The sequence below is a fragment of the Corylus avellana genome, chromosome 2 (genome assembly GCF_965113065.1).
Source record: "Corylus avellana chromosome 2, dhCorAvel1.hap1.2, whole genome shotgun sequence".
Lineage (NCBI taxonomy): Eukaryota > Viridiplantae > Streptophyta > Magnoliopsida > Fagales > Betulaceae > Corylus > Corylus avellana.
In genome coordinates this window covers 9,356,602-9,380,510 of record NC_142491.1, presented here as the reverse complement: position 1 = coordinate 9,380,510, position 23,909 = coordinate 9,356,602, and the positions used below count along the sequence as shown (strand labels likewise).

The 23,909-nt window shown below is 33.7% G+C and overlaps 3 protein-coding genes across 3 annotated transcripts; 1 reads left to right on the top strand and 2 right to left on the bottom strand.

The window, feature by feature from the left end:
* Positions 1-1,223: 1,223 nt before the first annotated feature.
* On the bottom strand, positions 1,224-9,566 carry LOC132192081 (alpha/beta-Hydrolases superfamily protein). The gene is made up of 12 exons (XM_059607289.2): positions 9,270-9,566; positions 7,974-8,058; positions 7,179-7,230; positions 7,064-7,084; positions 6,919-6,972; positions 4,369-4,419; positions 3,801-3,863; positions 2,975-3,040; positions 2,795-2,833; positions 2,323-2,445; positions 2,129-2,221; positions 1,224-1,709 (listed from the first exon to the last, which is right to left on the bottom strand). The coding sequence occupies exons 1-12, from the start codon at positions 9,364-9,366 to the stop codon at positions 1,443-1,445; spliced, it is 1,011 nt and encodes a 336-aa protein (XP_059463272.1). The 5' UTR covers positions 9,367-9,566; the 3' UTR covers positions 1,224-1,442.
* A 3,662-nt stretch (positions 9,567-13,228) lies between these two features.
* LOC132185906 (uncharacterized) lies at positions 13,229-19,320 on the top strand. The gene is made up of 6 exons (XM_059599721.2): positions 13,229-13,352; positions 14,610-15,014; positions 16,850-17,160; positions 17,260-17,316; positions 17,801-18,237; positions 18,812-19,320. Exons 2-6 carry the CDS (start codon positions 14,611-14,613, stop codon positions 19,103-19,105), a joined length of 1,503 nt encoding a protein of 500 aa, XP_059455704.1. The 5' UTR covers positions 13,229-13,352; position 14,610; the 3' UTR covers positions 19,106-19,320.
* A 1,620-nt stretch (positions 19,321-20,940) lies between these two features.
* On the bottom strand, positions 20,941-23,477 carry LOC132167995 (calcium ion-binding protein). Its single transcript, XM_059579054.2, has 4 exons — positions 23,442-23,477; positions 21,828-21,945; positions 21,334-21,394; positions 20,941-21,262 (listed from the first exon to the last, which is right to left on the bottom strand). Exons 1-4 carry the CDS (start codon positions 23,470-23,472, stop codon positions 20,975-20,977), a joined length of 498 nt encoding a protein of 165 aa, XP_059435037.1. The 5' UTR covers positions 23,473-23,477; the 3' UTR covers positions 20,941-20,974.
* Between the last annotated feature and the right edge of the window lie 432 nt (positions 23,478-23,909).

Below are 23,909 nucleotides of genomic sequence, written 5' to 3'. Positions count from 1 at the left end.
CTTTATTTTTTCTGTGATTATATGAATGATTGTTATATAACGGTTTTAACTAACACATGATCAAGAGGGTTTGATAGGCTTAGTGTAATTTAGCTAGACAATTTGTATGATCCGAATATGAGTTATGCATATCCCTTGATTGCATGTAATTGATTAAGCGATTTGATAGTCCATACATAGGGAAGACGGACCATACCGCATCTAGAGGTTAGGCAGACGATCCATGCCAACCGAAGATGGATTATACTTATTTCTTAATTATGGAATTTTTTTGACTACTCAAGTGAGACGAGCCATATATCATGCATAATATGAATTTCTCTTGTTAATTTATGATTGACCATTGTTATGCGGTTAACGATGAAATCAACCCCCTATTTTTTCTCTCATTACTATTTATCTTTACTTTAAGCATTTACCATGAAAACTAAGAGTTTAGGTTGTTTGTGGTTTGCAAGCCCTGGGCGTGAATTGGGCTTATGAATATAGAGGGTTGCTGATTTTGGTCTATAGGTGATGATGCAAAAAGGAATCCCCTTACATGAAGATGAAAAAAAGTTTCTAAGCTATGGTTTGTTCCTTTGATCCAATGTAGGTCCCTTTGCGCCAATATACCACAATATTATATATATATATATATATATATATATATATATATATATATTGAAAACTTCTCTTACCCCCTCTAATTACCAATAGATTTGCAACGTCTTCTCTAAACTTTAAAAAGTTGTAATATCAAAGTTCTAATCTATCAACCCCTTTCAGTTACCTTTATTGACAAGATTTTTCGCAACTTATGTGGCTAACATGTAAAATGTTAGTTATAAATCATAAAATTGATAAAAATAAAATTATGCCCTTATACTAAATAAAAATAAAAATAAAAACTCAAAAAAAAAAAAATCACAAAAAAGTAAAAATTAAAAAATAAATAAATTAAAAAAAAAAAAAAAAGAACCCACGGGCCAAGGCCAAGCTGTAGGTCTTATTTTTTCTTTTTTCTTTTTCTTTTTTTTTTTCTGAACTTTTTATTTTATAAAGGGAATATTTTTGTCATTTTTTTTCGGAAAGTAACTGATAAATTAGAACCCTATATTGCAACTTCTTAAAGTTTAAAGGGGACATTGCAAATCACTTGGTAATTTAAAGGGGGTGGTTGAAGTTTTTTTCCTTCTTTTTTTTTTTTCAAAAAAAAAAAAAAGTCTAATTAGAAGAATTAATTAACTATGGCAATAATTTTGCATCGTTTAATAATGCTGAGAACATTGTAATGTTACATACATGACAAGTCCCATTGAATCATGACTACACCAGACAAATTGATTTGTGTTCAAGTTTTGATAATCATTTCATTCTACTCTGTCTCTCTGCCCCCTTCCCTTTTTTCCCTACAACAAAAAGAAATGAAAACAATACACATGGGAAGAACAGCATTCAAATTAATCCATGGTGTGCAGCAATGGTATATCCTCACTGAACCCAACCAGTTCCAACAAGAAATTCCAGGTTGATGATAGCCATTTATAAGATGAAGTTTCACTCCTCATCATCTGTGTTGATGCTTCATCTTCCAAATAAGGCACTATATGCTTTTTCATGTCACTTTGAGATATCTGCAAATGATTCCCTGAAACGTTTATGAATTTAACTTTTCCAGCTTCATCCAGGATTTTCAAACCAATCCAGTCTTCAGTATAGAGTAGAGTCTGCAGGAAATGAAATATGCAATGGAGATTAGTCGACATGGCGAAAAAGGGTAGCAACTAATGAGTGTCACATGGAAATTTGAACAACTTTGAGATGCTTCAATTGAGTTAATTTTTCTCCTGTTTTACTCAAACATGGGCTTCACCTTGATTGTTTTGAAAACCGTAAGCCTTTTCTCTTTTCATTAACTATTTGGTTATACTGCCGGTTGCTTAAAACGTGCGATTTGAAAACATGATTTCTAAAAACGCAGTTAAGTGTTTGGTAAAATCATAATTTGATCTACGATTGCAGATTCACAGTTTAGCCTTTAAAAAGAGGAAATATGTTTGACGAACGAAGTCATCCACAAAGGCCTAGCACACAGAAAAAATAATGCTCACAATAAGGTAAAACTAAGATATGGAAGATAGATTACCTCTTGTGCAGGTAAAATAGGATCAAAGGCCCCATCTGGGTAATACCCAAACCAGGAGGTTTCCTTAGGTACCAGAACAGTATCCTGCTCAAACTGATAATGCATGCAAAGAAAGGGGAACGGATCACAAAACTTGTGAGACTCTAAGTAGACCAGGAACAAATACATAACCAGAATATAACTCTTCAACTCACCATGATAAGCACCAAATTCTGTAAGCTAGCGAATCGTTCCTTGTAGGTGGAATTTCTTGTACTGTTGATTTCATTGTTAAGCTTTGGGAGAAACTTACATCCTTTTAAATAGGCACTGATGTCCTGAAGAAAGGAAAAAAATTATCTTGTTTGTCTCATAGCATCAGAAAATGTCATTGAAGCAAAAATTGAGAGGTAGCTATTAGATATAATGAAAATATAGTGTGAAAGGTAGTACACATCAACATATGATTTCATCCCAGAGAAAAATGATTAAATAACACGAAATAAATAGTAGGGAGAAGCCGACTAGGAATCTAGCATAGAAGGTCTACTCATAAAAGTTCCCGACCCCAACTTTCCCCACGGTGGATTGGTCTATCATGAAGATTGGAAGACAAATTATTTCAAGAGAACCTGCAATATATCAGCTTTACTATATATCTTTAAGCAAACTAGAAGTTATACTTACAGTTGGGATTTTAAGATAACCACTGGGAGCCAAGTGATCCTGCAGTCCCATCAATGATAAACTATTCAAATGGTATTAAATATCAACAGAGAATAAAACAAGAAGAAAGAAACTGTAAAACAAATTAGTGAAACAATTACAAACTTTAGCTCAAAAAAAGAAAAGAAAAAAAGATTGAACCTGGACATAGCTGCTGTAGACCTCTGACTTGATTAAGGTGTCCAGAAGAACACAAAGCCACTCGGACTGCAAAAAATACGGCACATCAAGCTATAGTGCAATTCATACATAGACACAGCATTAACACATTCAAGCAGGAAAAGAAATTACATGAAACATAGTGATTAATCATTGATTGCTTCCTCAACATTTTTATGGTATATCCAAGTCCAAATTTTGTTGTCAAATGTCATTGCTTAGTGATATTAGTTCAATATCCAGATTATTGAGTCTCTTGCATAAAGTATAGATTGAAGAAGTTTTAGAAGATCAAACTAGAAATTGACAAAATAGGAAAGAAATGAAAATCTATCAATATAATTGTGTGACATTCTTAAAATTGCCCACTGTGTTTGGCATTGATATCAATGATCTACAAGCATATGTATCTCCAGTATCCATATAATCGATCAATAGACACAGCATGAACAAACAACAGCAATTTTAAGTCCACAATAGTAAGATTCAGTATCTTTTGAAGAGTGAAAAATCAGTAAAACTCAAATTTAAAATCCTTTAATGCTAAATGGTTCATTTTAATTTGGTGTAAGATACCAGGAAGGTAATGTAACTTCTACATCTCTCTCTACCTAGAGCTTGTCCTGCCCAACACAACTATAAATTCAAGTCTATCAATTCCAAAAGTTATGGATGTATTTTAAATGTAAAAACAAAAATAATAAAAAATAATAATAAAATAAAATAAAAATAAAAATAAAAGTACTACAAATGTCTTCCAGATCTACTCCAAAAGAATTTCATATCATGAGGTGAAAGAAGCACATACTTTGCAAAATGGAATTGAAGCAATACCAGCATGCATACCAGCTAATGATATGAAATTCTTGACCTGTACACATAGAAAGAGAACATATGTAATCTACAAATTAAGTTTCAGAGGAAGATAAAATCAACACAATGTAAAATTATAGACAGGCAGTAGAAGGAAATCATGTCAGGGGAAAAAAGAAACAAAGGAGAACAAACAATGACGAAGATGATGGATAATGAACAGGTATTTGGAGGCTCTCAGATCCTGGATGTGGAGCATCAATAATTATATGAACTGTTTTGGAGAAAGCAACAACATTGATTTCACAACCGGTAGTAGTATTGAGGGTCTTGATGGAATTTGCCAAGATGAAGTCTCTTTGCCTGGAAGGCACTTCATGTATAACATATGATAAAACAATTTAGCAATACATGTACAAGGCCTGTGTGATGTGTGGGCATTTGATAAACAATAATTTCATCATTTTGAAAAGAACCAAAAGAGTATCTCCACAATTTGATGACTATTTGAGGGCTGAAAAGATAACAAGGAATTACAGAGTTATTGTCAGAGTATTTCTTACAGGAGGAGCCCCATCACACCATTCAACAACTCCTCGACCAATCACAGTGCCCTGTATAACAAAATGGCCGTCTTATATGTTATTAATATGCAAAAAAATACACAGAAAGACAAGAACATTGCGAAAAATGCAATGCAATCTAACTACAAAATTTATAAAACCTTATAAAGTTTCTAATCTTACACGAAGAATCCTTCCTGCATCATGCAGCCAATCCTATTTAATTCACAACTTCCTTTTCATCCATGAATCAAGAGATGAAACAAGTAAAAATCGGGTTTGCTGTTTTAAATTTTCCTTGATGTCATATTAATGCAGGGAGCGTGTAGGATAAAGAAAAAGTTAACAAAATAATGGCACCCTTACTTTGAACCTGTTGATTTGCGCTTAAATACCAGGAATAAAATGATAAGTCCCAAATAGATATAGAAACACAATTAATATTTAATATAATATATTGATAAGACACGTTATAAATCTCCACTTATGGCTGGAGTTCTACCACAATACAAATATATAAACAAGATAATACGTTCTGATACCCTTAGTGGGTCCCAGTCAGAACAAGATAATACTCCACTTAGGGTGAGAGTTGAATCACAACAGAATTAGAACTCTACACCAAATCCCATACTCATAACATAATACAAAGACCCTTAAATACTCTATTACTAGCAGTTACCTAAACCACTGCCACTTCTCTCACACTATCTCACATCACAACATATAACAGCCCATACTAAATTACCTCGTAGTAAATAAACTTCCCACTAACTCCTATTATAAGATAACACTAACACTAACCCCATTACTCAAGCCATGTTGCACATCTTGGCCCATGGCAAACACCACTACTGCCCATGATCTTCATGTTGGTTCTCCTTATCCATCTCCATGACCAAAGAATGTGGGTTCGGCTGATGTGTATGACGAGTCTTACGTGGAATCCTATCATAAAATCTTTCTGAAACCTATTGATTCTGAAAGGAATACTAACATTAAGTGCATCGATAACGCTGTTGATTTAGAAGAATACCAAAGCACTAGAACTGGAATTCCTTCCCTGATTGTCTTTTTTTTCCCTTCTTCTTTTTTGAGTTCTCAAATTCTTATTCAAAATCAAAGATAGTTGTTTGATGGATACAATGTTTTGAAGTTATAGAAAACCCGGAACAAACAAAATTACTAAAAGATCAATGCCAAAAATCCTAAATTACAAAAAAACCCTCAACTAAAATAAGAAATAAAATAAAAAATGGACAAAAAATCAACTTTATCTAGAAACAAAATCAGCTCCATGGGGCCATGTCAAGCCTTACTTTACTCTTTGACAATTTAGGATTGTAATGTAATCTTCCAATTATGCATGCAATATCATCCTCACCAGCCTCGAGAAACTTCGTCGTTGGATTTGGCTTTAGTCTTCCACGGCCTATTGGAATCCCAAATAATCATTTCCAGCCCTCATTTTCATGATGTCCGCATCAAAGAACAACTTACTCCTTTGGTTGAGTATATTTATGCAAAATATTGTATATGGCCAACCATTTTGCATGTCTTTTGTTCTTAATTGGCTACGTGAAAAATCTGTTTTGAAAATAAAATCAATATTTCCATTCTAGCCTATCTCCATGATTTGGATCAAATCCTTCTCTACTATTAAAATATTAATTATAAAATTCATCATTTTCTTATCAGCTTAACCATTTAAGACAAGTGGTAATTGAACATGGTATCTAAACAATGGTCATGAATTTGAATCTTGACTCCATAATTACTTTCCAATTCAATTAAAATATTCCACGTGTTGTGTTGTGACTTTGTTTCCTCTGCCCTTTGCCAGCCGCCATCTCCTCCCACTTCTCTTCTCTTTCCATTACTTTCTCAATGACCCTTTCTCTGTTGCTGCTTACTTTCTACTCGGCTCTTGCTCACTCTCCCAACTCTGTCTAGCCACTATAACACCACTTCTTATGTATATTTTCTGAGATATTGAAGAAGGTGAGTGTAACAAAAATACATCTTCTTCAAGCATATGAATGATCTAATATACCAGCATTCTCTTTTATCTACATTGCAATAGCCCCCTTGATTACATATTACACACACTTAACGCCACATGTCCAAAATGAAATGCTGATATGTCCACTGACTTCTTCAGATAAAACCAACAAAAAAAAATCTAAACTACTACAAGACTAAATTAAATGCCTAATTCTTGGGAACCTAAATGACCAAATCTACTGTGGCATTTATAATATTTGTTGATCAAATTTACACTTCAATTAAATCTGTCATCCCCCCTGGATTAGTGGGTCCCAACACGAGTTCCTTTCTTATGTAATTCAAAGATTTTCATTCCAACTGGCAAGTTCCAAGCATAAATATTAGGGTTTTCCTTCTTTTTTCTTGTATCTATTCCATTTCTACTTTTATTTTCTACTATTTTTTTATTTTTATTTTTATAATAGATTAATTAAAAGGAAGTCCAGGGGAGTGCCACCCTTGTGCACCAGAAATATGTAAGGGGGGACCTCCAATGTTAATTACCTGAGAAAGTCCAACTAGGTTGTAACCCTCACTTAGTTCACTAATGTTCTTCACCTGCATAGAGAAACAAAAACTCGCTTGAAACAAATTATACTTCAACTGCAAGAAGAGGAAACAAAAAGCTATTACCAAACAAATTCAGCACCTTCTCACAAGCAATGGCAGTCTGCGAGCACAAGAATTATATCAATGGTTATCAAATCATTAAATATGAACATTCTAGATGGCAAGCACTCTGCATACTATAGTTCAAGTGGCACCTGTTCCAACAGTGGCATAGTCCAGGAATCCCATACTCCATCTCCAATTTCTCTACAGAGAAAAAATACATATGATTATATTCAGGATTTATTTAACACTATTCATTGATTATACATTGGACACGAGCCTGATCAGATTACACAGTTCCCCATATAAAGAAAGTCAACCAATAACCAGGAAACCACAAATGTCAAATGATTATGCATGTTGATCTGTTGTAAAAGAATTTAGCTTTCCATATATAATAGTTGTGCCAGTTTGACAACAGGGTAAGTTAAATGTGACTTTTGTCAAACTAAGTTAAATGTGACTTTCTTGATGGCTTTAGAAGTGCAAGGTATATAATGAGTTTGAAATCTTTTAAGGGAAACTTAGAGCATGTTTGGGATTTTGTTTGAGAAATAGAGTGTTTAGGTCAAAAAGTGTTTTTTTGGCAAAAGCTTCATTTTTAAGCTTTTGCCAAAAGTGCATTTTGGCAATTTTTTTGCTTTTTAGACCCTTAAAAGTACTTTCAATTTTTTTTACCAAACGGGTATTTTTTTCTTCAAATAGACTTTTTGAGTCTTAAACGTACTTTTAGGCCCTTCAAACGCACACCCAAACATGCCCTTAGAAAAATAGAGTCATCTACAGGCCTTGTGCCCTGGGGTATGCAGCTGTCTCCACTAGCAGCTGCAGAAAATGAAGGCAGCGAGGAAGTATGGCCCATAGATTAGGCTCAAGTTTGATATATTAGCAAACATAGAATAATATGGTCCATCATAACTACAATAAACACGAAAACAATCCCATACATGCAATATCCTTGAGAACCAGACCAGTTGCTTAAAAGCTCAGTGAACTTTGTGACTCCCTGACTGCTGCATTTATCTCCAATGCCTGCCACAAAATGCATATAAAATGTCAGTATAGCAGAAAAATGTTTTAAGGATGCTAGATGTTGCAATATCTAGATATCCTTCTCCTGGAGGGAAGTCTCAAAATATTCCAGTTTTGAATAGAGAGAAGCTAAAGAGATGATTAAGATACAGTTAGCCCCCGGAGATTCTGAAAGATTAAATCTTGACATATTTGAGAAGCAAAAAATTACAGAAAAGCTTACTTTACTTATTCAACAATCTAAGAAAAATGCATAAAGACTTAAAGGGAGAAGTGACTAACCATATCGATAGAAAGAATATTATTATTGGTCAATTTCTTTTGAATTGAAAGGGAGAAGTGACTAACTTATGGTTAAGAGTGTATTAACTCAGTTTTTCTCTTTTTTTTTTTTTTTTTGACATAACTGCACAAGAGGAGGGAAAGGAGGGTGGAAAATTCGAACTAGTGACTTCCGTTTTATGAGGTGTGATTCCCAGCCGATTGAGCTACCCCTTTGAAACAGTATTGACTCATAGTTTGGATGAACATCAAAGACTTTTATGAGAAACTCTGGCTCTCATATCTAACTCCGTCGAAAAGCTATTTCTGCCATGCTGGAGAACTGAGATACAGCTTGGTATGATGAAATAGCCATCTAACTGTTTGTGAGCAATATATGAAAGAATTTATTTCTCATACAATATTGCTACTTTTCCATAAATTTGGTAGGATTGAGACTTATAGTTATTGTTGTTTTGGTTTTTGACCAATATGTAACCAATAAAGTAAGTCTAATAATCATCTTCTTTTTTTCCAAGTAGGTTTGTCAGCAATAGATTTCTGTTTCCTGCTACTCAGATAAGGCCATAAAGGGTATAATCTAAATCCCTCAAAGTTAAAAAAAAAAAATTTGTTTTTTTTTTTCCAAACAATAATTTCTTGGCAATTAGATAATACCAAGAACTTTCCTTGAATGTGTTTTGTGTCAAAAAAAATGGAGCCAGCATATCAATGATCACGTAAAGAATAAGCTCAGCATATCAACTATCCACATTCTACATTAACCCATTAATGAAATATTCTCCTAAAACAAAACAGAGAAGAAGAAACAGAGAATAGCATAGAAGGTCAACTATAACATATGAAGCATCAGCAGAAACCCAAGAAGCTGATAAAAAGCCAAACAACCCAGAAGAATTGAGAGAATAAGAGGAGGCTGAGAAAATTACCATGCAAGACAATGAAAGGGACAGATTGAGTGAGCGCGATGAGAGTGAGTGTGCAGAGGAAGATGAAGGCGGCGGTTGTCAGTGTTCGAGAAGACATTGGTGTTAAAGGGTTTCTGGGTTTTAGTCAGACATGCATTGGGATCTTGCAGAAAGCTTCGAAGGATTTGGTTCCTCGGAGTTTTTTGGGGTTCACTGGATTTCCGGGTCGGAGGTTTATGTGTTGGAACTCTGTAGAGACTAGAGAGAGAATGGAACAGAAGGATAATTTGATAGTCGCGCCAGCCAACTACCTTTCCAACAGCTGACAATTTCTCCACACGAACGTTTTCATGTGCTGTCGGTCAACATTTGATGGAGAAACTTTTTGGATAAATTTTTCCATTTAATTTATTAAGATTGTTTACGAAAATAGGTGTAATAATTACATACTTCATTGAAAATGCATGTCAAGTATATTCTGATCACATATCAATTTAGCAAACTGGATTGAAAGTGATGAAAAGCTACACGATGAAGGGGAGTTTTTTTGAATGAAATAATTACCCACTTTGAATAGGAAATCACCATAATAGCTCATTTGAGGTAAGAGATATTACAAAACTTTAATTACGGCCAACCAATACAACAAATTCACAAATACTTTCTCGAATTATTTTATTCACAACCAAAGAGTCTTTTAAGTAGACTACATGCAATTAGATAACAAGAAGTTTTCAAAGAGTAGTTTGATCAGTTAAGGATAGACGTAAAAAGGCGGGCAGTTTACCGCTAACCACTTTTGAAAGTGGTTAGTAAAAACCGCTAAGGCAATTGCGGTTAGTGGTTAGTAGTGTTTTTAAAACCGCTAATTGCTTTTCTATATATATAAGTTATTAAAAAAAAAAAAAGATGATACAAATTAGGGAAAAGCAAAAATGATCTTTAATTTGTTTGTATGTGAATTAAGAAAAAAGAAAAATGCTTGAAAGTAAAAATGATTTACGAATCCCATGCAATTAAGAAAAAAAAAACACAAATCCCCCATTGCTAACTTGAAATATGACTGAGAAATATAAAAGGTGGAAAGAAAAAGAACAAAACACTGATGGAATGCATGCAGTTTTCCTGCAAGAAGAACAAAGTTTGGACATTTTCTCTTTATTTTCTCATATTTTGCTACTGATGATAAATAAAATCCATTTGCTTAGCAAAGCAGGAATTTAATTTCAAAAGACAAATATATCTAGTGTGCTAAGAAACCAAGTGCACACCAAATCTCCATTTTAATTAGGAAAAGAAAAAGAAAAAGTGCACACTAGCCCCCCAACCCCAAGTCCAACAACTTGTCCCACATTGCTAAGAAATTAATGCGCTTCAACATTCCTTATCTATAATAGGGATTTTAGCATTCCTTTGTAAAATCATGTGGAATGTTTAGTAGGCTTAAGAGTCTGTTTGAGATTGCGTTGGAGAAATAGAGCTATTAAGTCAAAAAAAAACTTTTTGGCAAAAACTTTATTTTTAAGCTTTTGTCAAAAGTGTTTTTTTGGCAATTTTGACTTTTTAGACCCTTAAAAACACTTTTAATTTTTTTTTGCCAAACGAATACTTTTTTCTTCAAACGGACTTTATAAGTGTTAAAAACATTTTTAAGCCCCTCAAACGCAATCTAAGGCTCAAGCCTCAAGCCATAAATTAGCTGGGTTCAAGCCCATAGATAAGCCGGCTTCTTAAGCCGTTTTATTTTATTTAACGTTTAATTTTAAAAAAAATTTATGTGTCAAGTTGAGCTTGTTTGGCCTATGAGTTCGAGCTTGCACAAGAAATTTTCCTTGGTGAGCCGAGCGCTTGTAAATAACCGCTTTTGTACCACCAATGGTGCACTATAATGTTCTACTTTCTTGTAAGATTTCGAATCAACGACTAAGCATGCGTAGTCATTGTGTTATCACAACTCAATTACTAAACTTATCTCACCGTAATCTTATTCTTATCCTAAAGAAATTCCATTTGTACAGTTTGAATAACTTTTTTCCCAAATGATTATTTTATACGTACTTGAAATGCTCTTACAATATGTTAAATGTATGTATGAGACTGAATCCAACAATATTATATTATTTACTTGTTTTTTAATTTATTGTTATTTAAGAAATAATTTTACGGCATATGAACTTTTAATAACTTATTCATTTATTTACTAAAAACAATATTCATTTCGTGGTCAGAGGGTTTATACTACCATTTATTAGTATATTTTATTAGTACTAAAGTCAATACTAATCCACATTAGTTTTATTATAGGAACCAATAACAAGTACGTTGCTATTTAGCTTAGCACAAACTATCAAGACCAATAATGAATATGTTACCAAATATTTAGTTGACACATTTGATAATTAGGACATTGGGCAGAAAATAGACAAGGCTTGATAGAGTAATCCTATGTACCATAGTTTTTTATTCTACAATTTATCTTGAAATATTGATGTGATAGTTTTAATCAACTCAGATATTTTTAAATTATTTTTTAACAATGATTGATTTCAGGGTTTATCGAAATAGCCACATCAACATTGTAGAATAATTGTAAAGTAAAAATATAGTTTATAACGTTACTCATGTATGATCATTTAAGGAATTGGCTTTAATCACAGAGAGCGTGTTTGCACTTCTCCAAAAGGACAATTTGGAAGAAAGTGGTCTTTTTATTTATTTATTTTTTTTCAGAATCACTCGAACTTATACCTTAGTTGCAATTATTTTCTTAAATTTTAGAATGTGACAATTGACTCATTCAAATTATCAGCACATTCAATTGGCTCCCTCCATCAACATTTTTCAATTAAATTGGACGAAAAAAGAGTCATATGGCCCGCACATGACTTAAATTATCCATTATAGCCCTATAAATAAATAAAAGAAAACACCATGGACACACATTCATTATACGTATGTAGTACATATTTACACACATACACACATCTATTTCAAGACACCCAATCACAAGGATTTCATCGATATCTATTATATTAAGAAGATAATTTTTGTCTTATCGTTTTAAATACTTAAAATATTATTATTACGAAGTTAAAAAAATTATTAAATTCATATATGCCCCTTAATACATTTTATATAGAGGACTGTTAGGGAACCAAACAAATGAACTCAGAAAATTATTTAAACTGATGTGGTAGACCGTGAGTGGCAGACAAGTGAGAGAGAATTGCATTTTTTAATTTAAAAACTCTTGTCATATCAGTTTGGTAAATTTTCAGAATTCATTTGTTTGACTTCCTAACACTAGCCTTTTATATAAGCCCCTCGTAAATTTTACAATCATGAGTACCACATATAACCAAACTACAAATAAAAGATTTTGTTGAAAACGTCATAAAGGCTACTTTTCATATACCCAAATTGCATTCTATGTGACCAAAGCATTTCTTATGTCGGAAATGTGATTGAAAAATGTACAATTTAACAAAATTTTTAAAAATGTATTTAAGTATTTGGTAAATTATGATTTGACCTTTAAAATCATAATTTAGCCTTTAAAATTGTACGTTTTTAAAGAAAATCTTATTATCTGCAATTTGAAAATACATTTTTTATTATTTTTTTATTTTTTGTGTTTTCAAATCACAATTTAAAAAAAATAAACAAATCATTTTATGTGATTTGATTTAAAATCTTATTTTTTATCTATAAAATCGTAATGCCAAACACACCGTTATCCGATTATCAAATTCGGTATCCTCTCGCATCGTATGCCTAAACACCAATACACCACTGTTCCTGCTAGGCGCATCCTTGTCCAGCCGTGGGGGTAACTCCAATCTTGTATCCCAAACAGGCCCAACTCCGCTGGCCTACACATGCGGAACATTCATATTTAAGGTTCTTTTTTTATTTTGTTTTTCCAGTCAATCAATGTCCACGTCCGTACAACACATATAATTTTTTTTTTTTTTTTTATTGTCTTTCCCTTCGGGACCCAAAAACAAATCCCAAAATTCCAGTAAAAAGTCCAGCTCGTCTGCCACCGGCACCGCGTTAGCTTGCGCCGACGGTGACATTTACCGGGCCCAAATACAAACCCAGGTACCATCTTCTCTCTCTCTCTCTGTCTCTCTCGGTGACCTTCACCAGACCCATACACAAACCCAGGTACCTCTCTCTCTCTAGGGTTTAGGGTTTTGTGGGCTGTCACTGAATTTCTTTAGGGTCTTAGAACCTGAAAAATTCAATTTATTTTGCGGATTTCCTTAGTTTCTTTCAGCTATGGTATAATTGGCTACTGATTTTCTTTTTGATGGGTGATCGATTTGTTTGGCGCTTAAGTTTATGGGTTTTCTTTGTTTCTTGAAATACAGTATAATATCTTGTTATCATAGAAAAAAAGATCGTAACTTCGATTGGTTTTTATTTGATTTTTTTTTTCCTGGGTCCTTTGTTTGTGTTTTTGGATTCTAACTCGAAGTGATGTCATTATTTGATTTTGTATTTTTATTATTCTGGGTATTTGCGTGGGATTTTTTTTTTCAACTATGATTCATATGCTTTTGGCTAATAGGGAACTTTTTTATGGAAGAAATATTTTATTGCTCAAAGATATGTTTTTAATGAAATTTCTAGGAAAGATTTTTTTTTTCAAAAGTAATATGAATATTTTATTGAAAAAGAGAAGTAGGTATACAGAGAGTTTCCTTGAAGAATGACAATCTGAGATTCCAAGAACAGCCCCTGCCATCCTCCACCATCTGCACAAGAATGCATAGAAGCATCTTTGTCTTCAGGAATTATGAATAAATAAGGAAAAGCTATTTTTATAATGTGTCAAACTATTCTGGTAGAATTCACTTTTGTTTCTTCATGCATATTGTTCTGAGATAGTTATAGGGCAAATTAATGTCCTGTAGCTAAAAATGTATTTCTGTATGTGTTTCTTTAAGTTCAGTAGGAATTTGCCACCAAATATTGAGGGATTCACCTAATTGTTTGCATAAAATTTCTACTTTGAGCTAAATGAATCACTGAAAAGATAAGAGTCCATCATGATTGAGCCTAGTGGGTGAGTCTTTGGTCTATTAGAAACCAAAAAAAAAAAAAAAACTTAAATTAAGAATTTCATCTTTATTTTTTAGTCAATTTTTTGTTTTCTGCTATTGCAATGAATGTTATTTTCAGATTTATGGATAAAATCTCTTTTACAGACTTGTTATCAGTCATTTTAGAGTTCATTTGGAATTTATATGATTGCAGCATTGATTTATTGGTCATGGATTGTGCAGCTGATAAATTGTTCAGTCTTCTTGAGATTGCTGAAAAATAATGAGCTAAGGTTTTTTGATATTGCAGTATGGGACCTGATTTAGAGCTTAAAGGGAACTCCAAAGCTGCTATGGGAGTTTCAGTTGGTAAGAATAATGCAATTGTCCCTCAAGGCCCAGAAGATATGATTCTGCAGTGTGCTAGTAATTGTGAGGATAACACTTTTGGCATGGAAGTATTATCGGTTGAGCGAACTACTGAACAGGATGGAAGTGAGAATATAGAGGTTAATATAACTGACTTTACAACTGCAACTGATGCTGGACTGGTTGAAGGTGAATGTCAGGATGTGACTGAGCATTCAAGTTCTTTTGGCGATACAGAATCTGGGACAGAGAATGGCTTGATGTTGGCTGATGATGAAGTTGAGTCACAATTTTCTGCTAGTAATGCATCAGTATTTGATGGATATTTTGACACATTTCCAATAAGGTACTTTCTAGTTTGAATCATTTATTGTATGTATTATTTATTTCTTGTCTATGAAGTGGCAGTGGAGGAGTTGCAGACTTAAGATACATCATACCATCCACATAACCATTAGGAAAGATGCCTTTTCCTTTTCTTGCTTTATTTACCATCAAATGTTCAAGGAACTTGAAAATGCAAGCTAAAACGCCTGTGAAATGGAGGTTTTCTTGTGTTCTATCCTGCCTGAGATTGTTTGTTTTGATGTCTTCAGCTTCAGTCCTTGAGCTAGTGGTTTCTATCTGGCCTTATGATTTATGACAAAACTTCTGGGTTGTGAGCATCAATTGAAAATATTCAAACATCAAGTTCTTGGACCCATGGTCTTGGCCTTGAAATGGTATTGGGCACCTGAAACTGATCTGATGAGGGCCATTCTAAATTCCATGTCTTTTTAAGTAACATTTTTTTATTTGAACTTGGACTTTATAGGACCACAAATTGGGTGGGAATGATAGATCTTTTTAGAAGATTAAGAATATAATACTTCCTACTTATTAGTGACTTATCTAATTGGGTGCGTGTGTAACTTATTAATCAAAAAAAAAAAAAAAAGGAAGATAAGTTTCTGTTTGAATGTGATCTTGTAGAATTGGGATGTGCAATACGAGTATAATGCAACACTTCAACAAGAGAGGACATATTTGAAAAGATGATTGTTGATCTATCTAGAATTGTGAAGGGCTTGATGGATGGAGATATATTAGTATAAGGGTTAATGTATGGATATGGCTTGCATTCTAGAGTGTACCGTGACATAGGTATACACACACTAATTTGTTCTATCTCCATCTCTATATCTGTATCTGTACTATATCTAGTTATTTCAAGAAAAATCTAGTTCTCCACATCCATCCTTTACTCCCCCGCCCCCCCCCCCCCCCCCCCCCCCCCCCCTTTTATTTATTAGAGTCAAGACCTGCACTGCCACTATTGAATTACCCATGATTTGCTTTGGAGAAGAAAAGTTATTTGATATTTCTCCTAGTCTGATAAAGATTTCCCATCAATAGAAAATGGAGAGTCATTGAATTAGAAATAAATTATGTAGTGGAAGGACGAATCAGAAGTTGTTCATCTCGAAGAGTGAGAAAAAGAAGCAGGGCACAATGAACAAAGAGAAAAAAGTAGATCCCAGCATAAACTCAAGAAACACAATTTGTAAGATTGTCCGGAAGTATACAAAAGGAAACACCTAACTGGAAAATGAATAAGAAAATCATCATAACTAATCGACAGAGGGGACACATAAGCCACAGTTCAAAGATACAATGTATGGTAAAAAGAGGCTAAAATATCCACAAAGGTCCTCTCCAAGTCCTGAAAGCTTCTATTGTTCCTTTCCTTCCTTAAACACCAAAAGAGGCAAGAAGGCACCATTTTCCACACCGCAGCACTCATCGACCTTCTAGAGGACCACCAACTGTCAATATGGTTAAATCTCAGGAGTAATCAAATCTTGTCCTTAAATCCTGTAAAATGAAATCTTTTCTTTTTGATGCTTCTCATTTCATTTTTCTTGCTCTTGGTCAGCGTCATCCACTGCAGTAAAGCAAGTCCTCATACAGCACATCTATATAGCGTTTACAGACCACTGACAAAAACCTTCTCAGCCAAGTCAGGCTGACACAATGTGCTTTCTCCTTATCCGCTTACACAAAACACTTGGGAATAAATGAGCTATCCTTTCTGTCTTATCAATATTGATTTTACCTTGTATGAGTGCATATTGTGGCTTCTTTTTACTGTGAATAATTATGTCACATTCACATTGTTTATGTCTGCTTCTAATCATCCAGGAAGAAAAAGTTGACAGTTCATTGGAGGAAGTTTGTACGTCCTCTTATGTGGCGCTGTAAATGGATAGAGCTTCAAATTAAGGAACTTCAGGCCCGGGCACTAAAGTATGATAGAGAACTTGCAGTATATGAAGAAAGGAAGCAGCATGATTTTGAAAATGTTACATTAGAAGATATTGATGCAAAGTCTCTACCATTTTCCGGTCAAATTCTTAGAAATAAAGTCATGAAGAGGAAGAAAAGAAAGAGAGACGAAGAGACAATTGATATAACACCTTATATGTCGCAACATAACCTGTTCTCTTACTATGGTATGAAGTTACAAATTCCGATTTGTGCAGTGCCCTTTTTTTGGCCTTGTATAAGTATAATATATGTTATTTCTTCTTCATTTTTTCTCTGTTTTCCAGGAAAGAAGAGGTCTGCTGCTGATGGCGCTCCTATGGAAGATGATTGTGGTAGTCTAGGTAAGAAGTACTAGAGTTGATTTGAGTACCAATATATTGATGATTTTAAAGCTTATTAGTTAGGCTGTGAAATAAGAAAAAAGAATGTCATATCAATAAACATTTTCTTGTATTTAATATATGTTCTTAGAGGTTTTGCAGGGTTAAGCTAATTATCTGAAACCATATAATGATTAACGAATCAATGTAACAAAAAAAGGTGACTTTTACTGGTATTTCACAATTATAGAAGTATATGTTAATATGTATATTTGATTAAGTTACTTCAAATCATAACTGAATCAGTATTTTTAAGTTTCTAGATACTGGAAGAAATTTGTATATATCGAGGATGGTGATTTGTCGAGAGCTTCAATGCATCTTGGTCTCTTTGAGCAGGATCTTAGATTTTGAACTTGCATATTGATTTTCTGCTAGTTTTGTAGGAAATATATTGTCTTTTTTCCACCTGCATGGCCCCAATTTTCTCTTGTGATTTCTGCAGATAAGATTACTAACAGCAATGTTGAGTTTGGAATAAACGATGGGTGGTCATCTCTTGAATTTGGAAATGATGATAATTTCTTGGAGCAGATCCTCCGGAAGATTGAAGTGGCACATTCGCAAGTTCATAAGCTGAAGACCCGAATTGACAAGGTGATTAGTGAAAATCCTGGAAAGTACTATTCTGTAAATAAGCTGACCTTGCTTGCACCATCTGATGCATTGGCCAGTTCTGATCAAGATCCTGCATCTCCTCCCGATAGTAGACATAGATTGACAGTTAGATCTCTTTGTACTTCTTCTTGGCGTGTATCTGAGTGTAACATGGGAGATTTACCTATGCCTGAAAGCACAGTTTTGAGTCATGGAGAGGTGAACCCACTTTCTAATATAATTGAAAGCATGGCTCAGCCTCAGGTTGCAGATTTATGTGAAAATGTAAGTATTTCTTTTGTGACATGATGTACAGCTTTCTATCTAATTTTGGGTTTTAGAATATTGTTGGGTAGTAACCATGACCATGTAAGCCTTCTTTTCTGACAATCCCACCATAGATAGTAATGGACAATGCTAGAGGGTTTGGTTATTTTTAATTTCCTGTTGGTCTGGTACCTTCTGGTATTGGTTTTATGTGATTCCAACTTATTTTTTAGAGAAAATCGTTGACATGATTGAGATGTTATAGCACTTTTTCTAGTTAATGAGCACCTCGTCTTTTATCTGTCGTGTACTTGGTGAAATGGAACAAGTTTAGTTCTTGCTATGATCAATGTGACATGAAAGGACCTATTCAAAGTGTCCCATTTTCTGTGATTTAGCTTCTAGAGTTAGTAGCTTTGTCTGTGAAGTTTCTCATCCTTGCAGACATGTGGACAGTGGTTTATATTAATGCACTGTTCATTTGGTAGATACGGACTTTCTTGAATGAGCCCTGTTATTTGGGATTATGAACAACATATTCGCTTGCACATACTATTATATATTCAAACTAATATATTCTTCGTGCCTGCAGATTGAGGATGGAATTCTGATACATAATAAGGCAGCCAAGGAAGAGTTGGATGCTCTTGAGAAAGTTAGAAGTCAGCTCATAGAGAAGCCTCAGGAACCAATGGAAGGCAAGAAAACTATTCCTTTAGTTCAGGTTTTAGGACCTGGTGACTTGCCCTCAGAAACTGCTGTGCCTAATGTGCAATCTAATGTGAAGTCACGTTCCGCTTCCAAGTCGAATCTCCCTAGGAACACAAGAAGACGGGGGAGGCGAAGAGCCGCCTCAAAGAGAGTTAGAAGGAGAATTTCAGGTTAGCTGGATTTGCGAGAGTTAGAATAGTTTTTTTGGTTTTCTTTTTTGGGTGGAAGGATGGAAAATCAAAATATTCAAGATAGGATGTCAACAACTTTTGTTGCTTTTAGAATTTGTATATGCTGCTTACTATGTTGTGTATCCTCTCTTTGGTAGCAATGATTTCAAATGTACATGTCTGTGAGACACTTTATAATGGAAGCATGAGATTTCAGTTAGATATCCCCTAGTAAATGAGTAATTGAATCACCTTTACCTGCTTTTTTAGAATTTTGATGCTTTCTTTTGTTCATATTGAGGGCAGTTTGTGATATCGGTAAGGGCTATTCTGTTTTGCTAAAATTTGATGTTTCCATATTCCCTTTGCTACATTGTTTATGTGCCATCAGAAAGTAAAGCTCACTGATCATATTGTTCTTGGGAATTGGGATATCAAACTGCCCTTGCCCTTCAGTTCCGTGTAGGGAAACTTCCGAGGGTGCGGTGCACGGAACCGGGGTTTACTTTACAGGGGTGGGTTCTGTTATACAAATAGGGGAAAAATACAGAAAACGAAAATGCTCCTAAGGTGTGTTACAACGTCACTTTCCTTAAGAAAATATTTACTCCCACCAGAATTGGTATGCAACAGGGTTTACAGCAAATTTTTCTCCAGGATACAATGGAGCCCAGAAACCTCTGTGTTTTTAACTATGTTATGCACAAACGAAATTAAAACCCGAAAATACCCTTAGACTTTCTATTCTAATAAGAGACAAAAAATAAAAGGATAATGCTTATTTTTAAAATTCAAACAAGGGTATTAAAGAGAATTGAATTGTCATAGATAATTATCTATTATCAGATAATTTCGAATTTCAAAATAAAACTGTTATTTTGAATTTCGAAGATAAAACTGCTGTTTTGAATTTCGAAATAAAACTGTTGTTTTGAATTTCGAAAATTAAACTGCTGTAAACTGTTAATCCAATTGGCACTTAAATCTGACCGTTAAATTAAATAATTATTTAATCTCAATCGTTAGATCAACAATCCAGTAGATCTAACCATTGGATCTACTTAAGAAGCATTCTACAGTTTAGATCAAACCTCTAGATCGAACGATCTTGACTATCCAAAAATGAATGGTCATGATCTGATCGCTCCGAGCTCCGATGCTTAATGCCAAGTGCGCCATCAAGGCGCCGTTAGCGCCCTACAGCCCACGCCACGTGCACGCGGTGCTTCGCACCGTACGGTAACATGTATTAGTGTGTACCCTAGCATAGATCATTTAACAGTATAAATTTGTTGGAACTTATAAATGCCAACAAAATCTTCACTCTTTCCAATGTGGGATAATTTTCATTCAATGCTCTTTAAAACCTTCCATTTAAAACATTCCCAAGACACAAAATAATATCTATATATATATTTATTTTGAAAATATTTCAACAGGTTCGAAGGGCCCTGCCTTGGAAAGGTTCCCCGACATCAAAAAAAAAAAAAAAAAAACTGCCCTTGCCCTTTTACCTTCCTGTCAAAATTCAAGTGTTGCTTAATGCTTGATCTCAAGTGCTGCTGTGTAATTTATTTTCGGTGTTGATGGTTGTCTTGGCCTGATGGAATCCGGCGACTTTACAGATTGTGATTTAGTGTCGGTTTGGTTAGCGGTTTTAAAATGATTGGTTTGAAAAAATAACAATTTCAAAATGGTTTTTTTTTTTTTTTTTTTTTTTTTTTTTTTTTTTTTTTAAAAGATTTTCAAATCACCATTGTTTAAATCTTTGCCCTTAGTTATTGCAACTGCAAAACAACGATAGGGAGATGATGCCATTGATAGATGGGTACTTGTCATATACAACATAAAGGAAGAGGCCATATTAGGCACATTCAGGATGCTGTATTTCCCATTAAAAGCCTTTTGGAGAACTTAACAGTGACAAGAGCCAACACCGTCGCTGTGGGAACAAAGAGGACGTCGGGAATCGCCTTGATCGCTTTCAGCTGGGGAACCTTTTCTCCGGCTCTCTTAGCCACCATGGCTGCAGGAGGTGTTACAATTCCAGTGATCATCATGCTGTCATCTAATTTGCTAAGATTGACCCTCTTCTTCATAAACTTGATGAACAAGTCCCTCTTTCCTTGATCTTCGGTGACTTTCCATTCTTTAAAACAATCCTGCTTATTGTAATATATGGGTTAGGAGGAAATGAGAGAATAATATAAATGTGCAAGCAATCTAGACTGACCTCTACTTCCTTGTGCGATGGTGCATCATAGTGTTTACCAGGCAATGCTGAGTTGATAGTGCTGCATAAGATTTATTTTGGGTCAATAGTTAGACGATTTTTGGGAGCAATTAGCTTGGATAAAGATCCACTATTATTAGGCTGCTCGAATAACATAGAAATTCCGACAACTTAAGAGAGGAGACTGTAGGGTCCACTTGTTCCTTAGGATTGGCCTTTTGAACTGTCTGATTTTTTATGTTATTCAGGCAGCCTAATAACATGGGATCTCAACCTAATTAGCTTAAAGTTTAGTATAATCTATGTCAATGTACTGTATTCTTATTTTCTGTATTCAATTTGAATTTCTCACTTTTCTAAAATACATTAACAAATAACTCGAAACGCAAATTACTTTTCAAAATACAAAACACTCCGATCTCTTCCCCCTTATTTTTTATTATTATTATTTTTTCTTTCTAAATAATAGTGAAGACTATAGTGATTGTACATACTTGAAGATGTCAAGAATAGCAATATGGAAGTCGTTAAAGTTGTTGATTTCTTTCCCAATGAGGCGGCTGTAGAGCGTCCCCGCATCAAGATGCAACATCTGTGTTAATGGCGATCCTCCTATGATGCAAATTGTACAGGCCAGAAACATTATGGTGTTATATAAATTTACCAACTTTCTCCTCAATTGCTACTAGGATTTTCTACCTAAACTATGGATACATGTCAAGATTTTGCTTTGTTGCATCAATTTTTAAATAGCGTGATAACATATATACGTTAGGTCTATAAAATATAATCTGAATCATGAAATGCACAGCTGTGAGACGACCATGTCTGATATTAAATGAAATATATTTGGGGGTCAGGTTGATAATGATAGCTTAACCCACATTTTCAATATTGCATTTTACCAATTTCATTTTGAGTAATGTTATTAGACTACTATACAATTGGGATGATGTGACAGTGAAAATTACCCTCTTTTTTAAACAAATGTTGATCTAGCTTAACCCACATTTTCAATATTGCAGTTTACCAATTTCATTTTGAGTAATGCTATTAGACTACTATACCATTGGGATGATGTGACAGTGAAAATTACCCCTCCTTTTTTTTTTTTAACAAATATTGATCCAATGACTTATTTTTACAGGCACATTATCAAATTGTATAACAGACGTGGAATAATTTGAAAAAGTAACAATTTCAAAATAAAAAGTAAATTTTAAAAGTGTAATTATGCGTTTGGTAAAATCTATGGTTTGAAAACATAATGCCTTAAACTACCTTTAAAATCCAGTGTTTTTAAAAACGCACCCCTTGCTTGCTACGTCATAACGTGAATTTTTTTCATTCTTTCAAACTATCAAATTTTTTTTTTTTTTTTTTTCTCTTTTCTTTCAAATGAAACATTTTCTACGATTTGTTTAAAAACACACTATTGGCCTACAAAATCAAGGGACCAAACACTTTCACTAATTCGCATTAACATAATTGTGCATAGGGCATATTCAGCCCAAAAACAAAACAAAAAAGTAAGACAAATTATGAATGCTAGCACAAATTTGTTATGGGTAAATGATGGTAGAAAAGGTAATAATGAATAACAATGATAATATCATTGGTCATTGCATCAAGCATGTATAATTTGGATTGAGATTCTCTCAAACTTTAAAATTTGAGTCATTCATTACATCTAACGGTCCAATAAACGTGACACTTTGTGTGTTATTGAGGCAAGTAATTTTAGTTTCCAACATGCATAATCCACTTGATTTGGTAACACAAAAATATCTGCATTTACTTGAACTGTAAGATATAATAAAGAGCTCAAATTTTAAAAATATGAGAATCTCATATTTTAAAAAATTTGAGCGGAACTGAATCCGTATAATTTAGCTATTGAAAGCAATCTAATGATTATGACTGAATATTTTCTCAGCTGGACAATATCCATAGAAAAAGAAATTAAATGATAGTATGCATAAACAAAAGAAATATGATGAAAGACAATAAATATGAATTATGTATTTCGAAAAAAAAAAAAAAAAGTAGTAAAAAGAAATGATTCAATTAATTAAAAAAAAAAAAAAAAAAATCATGAAAAAACGAACCTTTTCCCATGAAACTCATAATCATACCCATTTTGCTGAAGGAGAACCCTATATTCAGGTACAACAATAACGTATATATATATTGCATTAAGAGAGGCAGACGCACAGAGAGAGGGAATAACTTCATATATGGTCTGCTTATCAGTGTAAGCAAGGTATCCTTTTGCAGGCTTTGATATTCTTTTTTTTTTTTTTTTTTTCCTAAACTATAAAATCTGATTCTTGGCTTGGAAGTTGGAACTAGCCTGTTGCTTGAAGGAATCTTCTACTGTTGTCTATTATATTGAATGGGAGTATGTTTTGTTTTTAAGAAATTGCAATTTGAAAACGCAAAAAACATGATTTCAAGTCGCAAGCAATTAGGGTTTTTTTTTTTTTTTTTGGTATGATTTTAAAAGTTAAACTGTGATTTTACAAAATTCTTAACTGCGTTTTAAAAAATTGCATTTTAAAATCGTACTTTGTAAA

Coding starts and splice junctions, on each gene's coding strand:
- LOC132192081 (XM_059607289.2), bottom strand. CDS start 9,366: ATGTCTTCTCGAACACTGACAACCGCCGCCTTCATCTTCCTCTGCACA. Junction 8,059..9,269: donor CCCTTTCATTGTCTTGCATG/GTAATTTTCTCA, acceptor ATTTTGTGGCAG/GCATTGGAGATAAATGCAGC. Junction 7,085..7,178: donor CTATGCCACTGTTGGAACAG/GTGCCACTTGAA, acceptor TTGTGCTCGCAG/ACTGCCATTGCTTGTGAGAA.
- LOC132185906 (XM_059599721.2), top strand. CDS start 14,611: ATGGGACCTGATTTAGAGCTTAAAGGGAACTCCAAAGCTGCTATGGGA. Junction 17,317..17,800: donor AGATGATTGTGGTAGTCTAG/GTAAGAAGTACT, acceptor TGATTTCTGCAG/ATAAGATTACTAACAGCAAT. Junction 18,238..18,811: donor TTGCAGATTTATGTGAAAAT/GTAAGTATTTCT, acceptor TCGTGCCTGCAG/ATTGAGGATGGAATTCTGAT.
- LOC132167995 (XM_059579054.2), bottom strand. CDS start 23,472: ATGGGTATGATTATGAGTTTCATGGGAAAAG. Junction 21,395..21,827: donor GCTATTCTTGACATCTTCAA/GTATGTACAATC, acceptor AATCTTATGCAG/CACTATCAACTCAGCATTGC. Junction 21,263..21,333: donor CATCGCACAAGGAAGTAGAG/GTCAGTCTAGAT, acceptor TACAATAAGCAG/GATTGTTTTAAAGAATGGAA.